At 35.8% G+C, this 12,511-nt stretch overlaps 1 protein-coding gene across 1 annotated transcript; it reads right to left on the reverse strand.

Moving 5' to 3' along the window:
* Positions 1-9,758: 9,758 nt before the first annotated feature.
* On the reverse strand, positions 9,759-11,075 carry LOC128174656 (uncharacterized protein F54H12.2-like). The gene has a single exon (XM_052840156.1). It carries the CDS (start codon positions 11,073-11,075, stop codon positions 9,759-9,761), a length of 1,317 nt encoding a protein of 438 aa, XP_052696116.1.
* Positions 11,076-12,511: the final 1,436 nt, after the last annotated feature.

The following is a 12,511-nucleotide window of genomic DNA, read 5'->3' on the forward strand; positions in this document are numbered from 1 at the left end:
TGCTGAATCCAGGGTTGCGATGTTTAGCCAAACTCTGTTTGAATAGCGTCTGGGGCAAATTTGGTCAGAGGTTGGGCATGCAACAGTCCACGTTTATTCACGAAACGGAGGCCGATAAATTTTTTCAAATGCTTTCTGATCCGACCAAAATCCCCCACAATTTCCACATCGTCTCAAAAGACATTCTTCATTTAGAATGGAGCAACAATCCTTTATTTGCTCAATTCGATAACAAAACCAATATCTTTCTGGCATCGTTTACCACTATGTGGGCTCGACTGAAATTGTACAGTGTTCTCGATCAATTAAATGAAAACGTATTGTATTTCGATACAGACAGTGTCATCTTTAAGACGAAACGGTCGGACGATTCCCATAGGCAATTACTTAGGAGAATTAACGAACGAGATCCGCCCCAAAGACGGCTACATTGTTGAATTTGTCTCGGGGGGTCCAAAGAACTATGCCTATCGCACATCGTCTGGCAAAGAAGAATGTAAAGTTCGAGGATTTACATTGAACTGGGCCAACTCGAAATTAATCAATTTCGAGGCCATAAAATCCATCATCTGTACGTCACCCGAAAGTAAAATCGAGATCGTCAATCCTTGTAAAATTTCGAGGGACAGTAGAAATAGAAAACTGCTCAACAGAGTCGAAACAAAAAACTATAAAATGGTTTATACTAAACGTAGAATTCTACCCAATTTAGACACATTGCCATTTGGTTTTTAAAAATTAACGATAACGCTAAAATGTATATTTGTACATCATTAAGGTCTTCCGTTTTCCAACGGAAGACCTTATTGTTTTCGTTCGGTTTCTTTTTAGGGTCTTCCGTTTCCAACGGAAGACCCTCTTGTTATTCTACGGTTTCTTTTTCTTTATTAGGGTCTTCCGTTTCCGACGGAAGACCCTCTTGTTATTCTATTGTTTCTTTTCCTTATTATTATTTTATTTTTTATTTTTTTTCTGACTTTTTTCGAACGCTATGTTTCGTGAACTACTCGACCGATTTGCATGAAATTTACAGGACGTATTGAGCATCAAACTTACTTGATATTATAAAATTTCTGGCTGATGACGTCACTTCCGGTTTGAGATTTTGAGGATTTAGTAAATTTTTAAGGACCATTTTGTCCACGTAACTTCTCAAAAACTAATTGCGATAGAAATATGAAACTTTCAGGGATAGTAGATGAATGTTTGTAGATGATCCTATTTATTTTATATTTTGAAAAATGCGCAAGGCGGCGAAGCTCGCCCGAGCTCGAAAATTGGCACCAATTTTTTTCACGAAATTTTCGCACATTTTCGGCCCTAGCTTTTAATGTGTAAATATTTTGTTAAGACATGTAATGCAAAAGTTGTTTAGATTAACTAGATCTTTCGTTTGATTTTAGAAAAAAGGGGCTGGCCCCTCAAATTAGGGGCCAAAAGGGCTCTAGAGTATTTTTGCAATAACTCTTTACTGAAAAATAATTTGTTATCAATTATAGAATAAAAAATGTTCATTGTACATCTGTTTATCTAAACAGTACCATGTCTAAGTCATATGTTACGTCATTAGGGGCTTCAAGGGGCCAAAAGTCCGAAATTTTGATCTTAAATATCTAGAAAAGGAGAAATATTTTGATAAGCATTATAGGACAAAAAATGCTTAAAATAATGTTCTTAACAATATGCTTTCTAAAGAAATTTTGTTGGTGGTCCCAGTAAGGATTTTAAGGGTCGGCCCCTAAAACACATATGTTCAGATATCTTTAGAACGGTCAACAATTTCTGAACACTTGTTGAACAAAAAGAGTTTATATTTACAAGACCTTTTATTTGATATCAAGAAAAAGGGGCTGGCCCTTCAAATAAGGGGCCAAGAGGGCTGTAAATTCTTTTTATAATAACTCTTAAATGAAAAATAATTTGTTATCAATTATAGAACCAAAAATGTTCATTGTACATCTGTTTATCTATGCGGTACCATACATATGTCATATGATACGTAATTAGGGGTTTCAAGGGGCCATATGTCCAAAACTTTGATCAATAATACCTAGAAAAGGAGAAATACTTTGATAAGCATTATAGAACAAAAAATGCTTAAAATAGTGTTTTTAACGATATGGTATCTAAAACATTTATGTTGGTGGCCCTGGTAAGGAGTTTAAGGGTCGGCCCCTAAAACACAATTGTTCGGGTATCTCTAGAACGGTCAACAATTCGTGAATACATGTAGAACAAAATATGTTTATATTTACAAGACCTTTCATTTGATATCAAGAAAAAAGGAGTGACCCCTCAAATAAGGGACCAAAGGGGCTACGAAGACTTTTCATAATAACTTATTTTTTGCGATAATTTGTTATTAATCATAATAACAGAAAATAAGAGCTTATTATTCATAATTCAAAACTGAAATCCGTTCTAAATAGGGGTTTAAAAATTGATTTTTCCGGACATTTTGATTCTACATTCTTGGTTAAGAAAATAGTTTTATGTTCAGACTTAAATTAACTCGTACCTAAAATTATTCGATAATTGTTGAATCGTACTTTTACACATTCGGATTTGTATTTGCTAAGTCGTTCTTGAAACCGATTAGCTTTGTTAATTCGTACTTGGAATCATTCGGATTTTGTTAATTCGTACCAAGAATAATTCGATTTTTTTCGTCTTAGTTTCTTATGTTGGTTTAAGAACCCTGCTTTTTACAGGAACTTCTAGCTTTACTTTCGACATTACAGGAAGACCCACTCGTTGCTTTGCAACGAGCTTTGCTCTAGTTCTTATTATTCTTTTTTTTCTTTTTCTGACTTTTTTGGAGCGGTATTTCTCAAAAATTACCCAACTGATTTGCACGAAATTTTTAGGAGTGATAGAACATCATCGTCGCTACATATTATTAAATTTTTGCATGATGACGTCACTTCCGGTTTCAGATATAGACGATTTGGTAAATTTTTAAGGGTTATTTTGTCCACGCATCTCCTCCGAAACTAATCAAGATAGAAGCTTAAAATTTTCAGGGGTTGTAGATGAATGTCTGTAGATGTACCCCCATGCTTCTAATTATGAAAATTGCTCAAGGCCTCGAAGCTCGCCTGAACCTGAAAATTAGCACCAAAATTTTCCAATAAATTTTTGCACATTTTCTGTAATACCTTTCGATGTGCACATAATTTGTTAAAACATGTAATGCAAAAGTTGTTTCAATTTTCACGAGCTTTCATTTGATATAAAAAAAAGGGGCTGACCCCTCAAATTAGGGGCCAAGGAGGCTCTAAAGTCTTCTTACAATAACTCTTTACTGAACAATAATTTGTTATTAATTAAATAAGCAAAAATGTTCATTGAACAGCTGTTAATCTATACAGTATCATACTTAAGTCATATGTTACGTAATTAGGGGTTTCAAGGGGCCAGAAGTTCAAAACTTTGATCATTAATATCTGAAAAAGGAGAAATATTTTTAAAAACAATCTAGAACAAAAGTTGCTTAAAATGGTGTTCTTGTCAATATGCTACCTTAAATGTTTTTGTTTATGACCCCATCAAGGAGTTAAAGGGTCGGCCCCTAAAACCCATTCGTACAGATATCTCAAGAACGGTTAACATTTCATGAACACTTGTTGAACAAAATATGTTTAAATATGCAAGACCTTAAATTTAATATCAAGAAAAAGGGGCTGGCCTGTCAAATTAAGGGCCAAAAGGGCTCTAATGTCTTTTTACAATAACTCTTTACTGAACAATATTTTGTTATTAATTATAGAAGCAAAAATGTTCATTGTACAGCTGTTCAACTATACAGTACCATACCTAAGTCATATATTACGTAATTAGGGGTTTCAAGGGGCCATAACTTAAAACTATGATCATTAATATCTGAAAAAGGAGAAATATTTTAAAAAGCAATGTAGAACAAAAGTTCTTCAAAATAATGTTCTGAACAATATTAAACCAAAAAATTTGTTGTTAGTGGCCCCGGTAAGGAGTTAAAGGGTCGGCCTTAAAAACGCATTTGTACAGATATCTCGAGAACGGTTTACAATTCATGAACACTTGTAGAACAAAATATGTTTATATTAGCGAGACCTTTAATTTGATATCAAGAAAAAGGGGCTGGCCCCACAAATTAGGGGGTACAAGAGCTACTAAGTCTTTTTAGGATAACTCTTTTCTGACCAATAATTTGATATTTATTATAAAGCAACAAAGCAGCTTTTATTAAGCTTAATTTTAAACTGAAATCCGTTTTATAATCAGACGATGCATTACAGAGATATCGGGTTTAAATATTGATTTTTCCGGAAATTTTGTTTCCGCGTCCTTGGTTTAAAAAATAGCGTAATGTTCATAGTAAAATTAACTCGTACCAAAAATAATTATTAAGTCGTACTTAAACACATTCGGATTTTTTGTTAAGTCATTCTTGAAATCAAAAAGGTTTTTGTTAAATCGTACTTAAAATCATTCGGGTTTGTTAAGTCGTACCAGGAATGAATCGATTTTTTTCATCTTTTTATTTTAGTTACTCTTGTTATTGGTTTAAGAGCTCTGCTTCTTACAAGAACTTCCAGCTTTACTTCCAACATTAACGGAAGACCCACTCGTTGCTTTGCAACGAGCTTTGCTCTAGTTCCCTATTATTATTATTTTTTTTTTTCTTACAAAATTTGTGCAGGCGATTTCTCGGAAATGGCTGAACCGATTTTCGTGAAACTTTCAGATCTAATAGATATTAGTCCGAACTTAATATACATTTTTTTATTTTGATGACGTCATTTCCGTTCTTGAGAAAATGACGTTTTAGTAATTTTCAGAGGGTCGGCTTGTCCAGGGATCTCCTCCTAAACGGTAAAAGATATTGAGTTCAAACTTTCAGGGATTGTAGACAAGAGATTGTAGATGTGCAAATTGGCATTCAAATTTGTCATGCTCAAAAGGCGTTAAAGCTCGCCTGGTCCCGAAAATTGAGACTAAAAAAACGTCGTAATTTTTCATGGTTTTCTTGGTTTATCTCTTTTCTGAAAAATATTTTGTTAACACATGTAATGCAAGAAAGGTTATATTTACAAGACCTTTCATTTGATATCAAGAAAAAGGGGCTGGCCCCTAAAATTAAGGGACCAATGGGCTCTAAAGTCTTTCATCTGTAGCCCTTTACTGAGGGATATTTTGTGAACAGTTATAGAAGCAAATATGTTTATTTTACAGTTATGTATCCAAGCAATGTAATGATTTTATCATGTGTTACGTAATTAGGGGTTTTTAGGGGCCAAAAGTCCAGAATTTTGATTACATTTATCTAAGAAAGGAAAACTATTTTGAAATGCAGTATAGAAGAAAAGATGCTCAAAATGATGTATTAAATATTATGTAATTTTCAAAATTTCGTTAAACGGCCCCTATAAGGAGTTAAGGGATCGGCCCCTAAAATGTTCTTTCCCATATATCTCAAGAACGGTAACGAATTTCTAAACAGTTGTTGAACAAAATGTGTTCAGATTTAAATGACCTTTTATTAGATATCAAGAAAAAGGGGCTGGCCCCTAAAATTAGGGGTCCAAAGGGCTCTAAAGTCTTTTATTTGTAGCCTTTTACTGAGGGGTATTTTGTGAACGGTTATAGAAGCAAATATGTTTATCTCACAGTTATGTATCCAAGCAATGTAATGATTTTATCATGTGTTACGTAATTAGGGGTTTTTAGGGGCCAAAAGTCCAGAATTTTGATTGCATTTATCTCAGAAAGGAAAACTATTTTGAAATGCAGTATAGAAGAAAAGATGCTCAAAATGATGTATTAAATATGTAATTTTCAAAATTTCGTTAAACGGCCCCTATAAGGAGTTGAGGGATCGGCCCCTAAAATGTTCTTTCCCATATATCTCGATCAAGAACAGTAACGAATTTCTAAACAGTTGTTGAACAAAATGTGTTCAGATTTAAATGACCTTTTATTAGATATCAAGAAAAAGGGGCTGGCCCCTAAAATTAGGGGTCCAAAGGGCTCTAAAGTCTTTTATTTGTAGCCTTTTACTGAGGGGTATTTTGTGAACGGTTATTGAAGCAAATATGTTTATCTCACAGTTATGTATCCAAGCAATGTAATGATTTTATCATGTGTTACGTAATTAGGGGTTTTTAGGGGCCAAAAGTCCAGAATTTTGATTACATTTATCTCAGAAAGGAAAACTATTTTGAAATGCAGTATAGAAGAAAAGATGCTCAAAATGATGTATTAAATATTTTGTAATTTTCAAAATTTCGTTAAACGGCCCCTATAAGGAGTTGAGGGATCGGCCTCTAAAATGTTCTTTCCCATATATCTCAAGAACGGTAACGAATTTCTAAACAGTTGTTGAACAAAATGTGTTCAGATTTAAATGACCTTTTATTAGATATCAAGAAAAAGGGGCTGGCCCCTAAAATTAGGGGTCCAAAGGGCTCTAAAGTCTTTTATTTGTAGCCTTTTACTGATGGGTATTTTGTGAACGGTTATAGAAGCAAATATGTTTATCTCACAGTTATGTATCCAAGCAATGTAATGATTTTATCATGTGTTACGTAATTAGGGGTTTTTAGGGGCCAAAAGTCCAGAATTTTGATTACATTTATCTCAGAAAGGAAAACTATTCTGAAATGCAGTATAGAAGAAAAGATGCTCAGAATGATGTATTAAATCATATGCAATTTTCAAACTTTCGTTAAACGGCCCCTATAAGGAGTTAAGGGATCGGCCCCTTAAATGTTCTTTCCCATATATCTCGATCAAGAACAGTAACGAAATTCTAAACAGTTGTTGAACGAAATGTGTTCAGATTTAAATGACCTTTTATAAGATATCAAGAAAAAGGGGCTGGCCCCTAAAATTAGGAGTCCAAAGGGCTCTAAAGTCTTTTATTTGTAGCCTTTTACTGAGGGGTATTTTGAGAACGGTTATAGAAGCAAATATGTTTATCTCACAGTTATGTATCCAAGCAATGTAATGATTTTATCATGTGTTACGTAATAAGGGGTTTTTAGGGGCCAAAAGTCCAGAATTTTGATCACATATATCTCAGAAAGGAAAAATATTTTGAAATGCAGTATAGAAGAAAATATGCTCAAAATGATGTATTAAATTATATACAGTTTCCAAAATTTCATTAAGCTGTCCCTATAAGGAGTTTAGGGATCAGCCCCTAAAATGTTCTTTCCCATATATCTCAAGAACGGTAACGAATTTCTAAACAGTTGTTGAACAAAATGTGTTCAGATTTAAATGACCTTTTATTTGATATCAAAAAAGGGGGCTGGCCCCTCAAATTAGAGAACTTAAGGGCTCTAAAATCTTTTATCTGTAGCTCTATACTGAGGGAAATTAAATGAAAGGCTATAAAAGCAAATATGTTTATTTTACAGTTCTGTATCCAAGTAATGTAATGATTTATTCATGTGTTATGTAATAATGATATTTTAGGGGTCAAGAGTCCATAAACTATGACCACCTATATCTCAAAAAGTAAAATTTTTTGAAATGCAGTATAGAAGAAAAGATGCTCAAAATGATGTACTTTACAAAATGCAACCTTCAAAATTTGGTTCAGCGGCTCCAATAAGGAGATAATGGACTGGCCCCTAAAACTTTTTTTTCTCAGATATCTCAAGAACGGTGACGAATTTCAAAACATTTGTTGAACAAAGCTCTTATCCCTGAAACAAAATAGTATCTGGCCCTTAGAATGTAGACCCTGTTTTTCTATTTTAAATCATGTTGAGCTGTTAAATAGCAAAATCAAGATCGAACATATATCTCAAATTCTAAAATCAGACGGAAGACCTCCTCGTTGCTCGCAACGAGATCGTGTCTAGTTTTTATTGAATTTCGTTCACAAGTCATGTAAAAAAATGGGTTTTTTTATATTCAATTAATAAATGTCAATATGTCAGCCAAGGAATGTTTTTGTTCTTCTTTTTGCGTCTACCATCAGATATTCCGGGAGGTCTGCCAATAGTTTGCTTCTTGCTGACAAAACCCCCTCCTGCTTGTAACATGTTGTTTTTATCTTCTTTATCGCCCATACGTTCCTTTGGGAAATCCGGAGTATTTTGAGTCTCTGTAGAGGACAGTTGTTCGGCATGCTGGCCCACAAGACGGTCATACTTTAATTTAGGCACAAGTATCAATTCTTTTGCCATTTTTATGAAAAACTCGACACGATGGGTTTCAATAATGAAGGCACCAATTCAATGTGACTTAATAATATTCGGCGTTTTTCCTTGTTGCTCACTTCCCTGGATCCCAGCTTGCGAATGTCTGATTCGAATGGTCTTAGCCCATTTATATATTTGTTGGGTAAAGGATATGTACCAGTATAAATATTAAGAGCTATTTCACTTATCACGTCGAATTGTTCGCTAGTTAAGGTTTTCAGAATTAGTTTTTGTTGTGAGCTGTCAGCATATAAAAGGAAATTTAAGAGATCTCTATGCTTCTTCACCGTCTGCTTCATAATTATGAACTAAGACCAAATGTTTTAAGTACAACTTTATATAGGTTGATAAATTATCATATCTTCTCCGGGGAGTATGCGAGACCTTAACTGGTATTCCCTCTTTTGTGTAGGCTCTAAGCAGACTTGTAAGTACCCAAAATTTCTTCTGGTCGCTGAGTCATAAGCGGCTTTGAAAAAAGAAACCTGTCCCGGTAATACCTGAGAACCGAACGTGATTACCTGTCTGGAATCGCGGTAATTTTTAAACAAAATAACATTAAGACAATTTAAAGATATGGTCCTGGCATATTTCCCGGGAGGATAAAGGTTCTGTGAAAGCATCACTGTAGTCACGTTTCTATGATGAGATGTCACCGTAAACAGGTGAACACAATCTTGCGATTGAGCTATTTTTAACATCAAATCATCCAAGACCAAGATGGTGTGATTGACACCCTCCGTAAACTGTTCTATGTCTTCTTTAGATGGCAAACCTTGGTGTAATGTGAAGTTTGGGATTGACCGAGACATGTCGTCAAAGATGGGCTGGTATTCGGTGTAGGCGTAAATAATCTTGTCCACCGGAACAGAGAACATTCCATTCGCATGTTGGAGAAGTGATTTGGTAAAATAGGTTTTACCACTCTGTGTGCAACCACAAATCAAAATAGTCGTAGGGGCAGAAAATGGAAGCAAATCTTGTGTTTTCCACCAGTCGTTCATGATCACTGTTTCTTTTTCCTTGGTCATTCTTAAACTGACAGCACGTGGCGTTTAACCTCATATTTATATGATAACACATTGTACTGTTTGAACTCATTTTATTAATATCTCACATAGTCATGCATAAAATGTTTTACAAAGGTATCATTGACATGTATGTTAGGAAACAAAGCATACACACGATTCAACGAATATTTGAAACACAATCTGGCAATTAAATACACCAATACATAAAGCCCACACCAATCAGAATAATAGGGTTGCAATGGAATTGTTTTGAAAGTACAATGCATTTTATTTTTATTGAAAAAGTTCTGTATATCGGGATTATAATCGGCTGGTGATTTTCCAAGACTGTCAAAAAATTCTACATGAAACGAGTCAAACACAATAAACGCAACCCAATGTTCTCCGGGGGACGGTAAAGGTTGTGTGTTCACGATAAATGCACTCGGAAACTGAGTCACAGTTGCAGGTAGCGTGTTGCTAGCAAACACTCCTCTTACGTAACGTCTTAAGCATGGGTCCGTTCTCACAATATTTAACATCTGCGTCGAGTTCATGGTTGAATATAATTGATGTCACGTGACTTATCCACCTCAAGCAGGGAAGAAAACGTAGCAAATACAAGGGCGTTTGCAGCTTTAGTTGTAGCTTCTTTGAATTTCAGTTCCAGTCTGGTATTTCCTCGACGAATGAGGTTTAAATATTCTTCGCCAAACCCACAAGGATCGATGGTGAAGACAAACAAGGAGTATCCCGATCCGAAATTTTCTCGGGAGATATCGAGTCCAGCATCAGAGTTCCATTTTTCCGAGGCTTCAAACGAACGCGTGTAAGCAGCCACATACTGTCCCGCCGAAAAGTCTGTTTTTAGTGGTCTACCAGGTACGCTTTCTCCGTTGACGTATATACCGACATCTGTTACCCCCATGTGTTCGAAATTGAATGGGTTGGCCGTATAATCACCATTGACAGCTTTTTGGTCTACCAAAGCTACCACAATACGGTCTGGTACAGCCTGTGGGAAAATGTTGTCCCAGTAAAATTCGGTCGATCCTTTGGGTATGGTGTTCATCTTTAGTTCGTTCCTTGATATCGTATACTTTACAGGCGTCGATTCTATTTGTTTACTGTGGTTCAGCAATACTCCAGGATCAACTCGTACCTTTGCAACTTTGAACACGACATCCAGCAGTTCTAGTTTGTAAGCTGCGGAGGATTCTGCAGACATGATTACAAACGGGGTACTTGATCTAAATAGTTTGATGTAAATATCTACTCCGTTTATCAAGTACTTGTCAAGATCAAAAATATCTTCCTTCAGATTTCCTTCCAGCTCAAAAGTTTTACTTTGCTCAGTAAAACCGTATCGTAGCACCAGTCCAGCATTACCTCCGTTGTAAGCGTTGGCGTCGTTCATCGCCCCTTCGTCTTTATAAAACAATTCTGACTGCTTTTGAGATTTCAAGTCGTCTTTCCCACTGAACAAAATTGTCTTGATATACGCTTTCCATGGATAGTTGTTTGTATTGAAGGACACCAGTTTGTTGTTTAAATAGACGTCCATCTGAGAAAACATACTTTGCAGAGGTAGATTGACGATACTCGTTTTTTCTTGTTCAGCCAAAGCTGTTCCGTCGGCTTTTAAAATCCGTGCTTTTACGTAAAATTTACTTCTTTTTAAATCTATATATTCTGCACCCGACCCCGAAACTACAATTTCGATTGGTGTGTCTGATACACCTATGCTGGATATTGGTCTAGCTTCCGTGAAATATACTTTCTCTACAGCTACTTGATTGGTAGGAGATGCAAACAGAGACAGTTCCATAGGCTGAGCTATGTCTTTGTTATCACCGCTTAAAAAGGCCATATTTATTCCCGAAAGATACTCTTGTAGGCGTCAATCTTGAATTTTTTCACTTGAGCTGACTTTGTTTTCTTGACAGGTATTTGCCTTTTCTTTGTAACCGGCTTTGTTTTGATTGATTTTCGCTGCTTAGCTAGTTTACGAGACTTGGGTTTCTTCTTCTGTCTTTGATTGGAACGTGCTGCCTTCTTCCTCTTCTTTGTAGGAATGACGGAATATCCAGAACGGGGCCTTTTTATACTCTTACTGTCTACCTTGACGGATGGAACACCTTCTTTGATATCATTCGCGTGTACAGTTTTCGCCCTTTCCTCCACTGCAGCTATGGGAGTCACGTGAGTTGAGTTGACGGTAGATTCTAATTGTGAGTGTGGCCTCAAAGGAATGACGTAAGATCTCTGTCGTTTTCTTCCTCTTCCTATTTGCTTAGGCTTGTACCTGTAAGGATTAAACTTCTTCTCTGCCATGTTTTTGTAAAACGCTTCCCAGATTCTGGGGTCACTAACGTAAGTCTGACTGTTCATTATAAAACGTAAGGGAACTTTTTAAAATGAAGTGTTACGGCCACCGGTCCATCTAAAAATGAAACCAAGTTTCCTTCTCTGTCCGTTATATATATACAGATCTGTTGTAATTCGCAGATTTTCACCGGAATGTAATAGGGTGCAGTAAACGTTATGTTTTCCGGGTTTTCCCCAAGACATGCACGTCTCAAAAGAGGAGCGTCTTTTCCTCCAACAATCGTTTCCTCACAGATATCACAACACACAAACAACTCCGATTTCTTCTTCTTTGAAGAGATCCAACTCTCTGTTGAGAATTCTGCCAATGCAACCGACCAATATCCTTCGAACGGAATTTGCTTATTTAATTGAACTCGGAAACAATTTGGTTTGTTATCAAAATATTCAGAGCAGTCGGTAGACGTCAATACCATTCGGACGCTCATTCTGAATAAAAAAGGATAGATGAAACTTGCTCGTTTTTATTGGGCGTTTTCTAAAGAACTTTCTGGAATCCATGAGTTAAATTTACGCGGCTATCCTTCCCATTTTACAAAGGCCTCTTTTATGTTCCCCCGACGCCGCCTTTTCAACACTTTTTCAACTCTGTACAATACATCTCCTGTTTTTATGACTTTCTGAAGTTCCGATTCGTAGAAGGTACCTTCGATTGCGTCATCGTCTAAATCTCTTACTTTGTACACAGGAATTCCTCCTCTTTTATATCTGACACTCACTTTAAAATATTCTCCTGTCCATTTTTGCTGATAATCTCTTTGAAATGGATGCTTGAGTTGTGATATTCTCACATTGTCTCCGATTTTGAACTTGAACACAGGTTTTATTCTTTTTCGTAATACTTTGTTTGATGGTTTTACGTCCTCTTGAACCTTAACATTCTTGTCTAGTTTGGTCTTTTTCTGTCTCGATAAATAT

Source organism: Crassostrea angulata, chromosome 2 (genome assembly GCF_025612915.1).
Source record: "Crassostrea angulata isolate pt1a10 chromosome 2, ASM2561291v2, whole genome shotgun sequence".
NCBI lineage: Eukaryota > Metazoa > Mollusca > Bivalvia > Ostreida > Ostreidae > Magallana > Magallana angulata.

Bases quoted from the DNA above. Each gene is read 5' to 3' on its own strand.
- LOC128174656 (XM_052840156.1), bottom strand. From the start codon at position 11,075: ATGGCCTTTTTAAGCGGTGATAACAAAGACATAGCTCAGCCTATGGAA.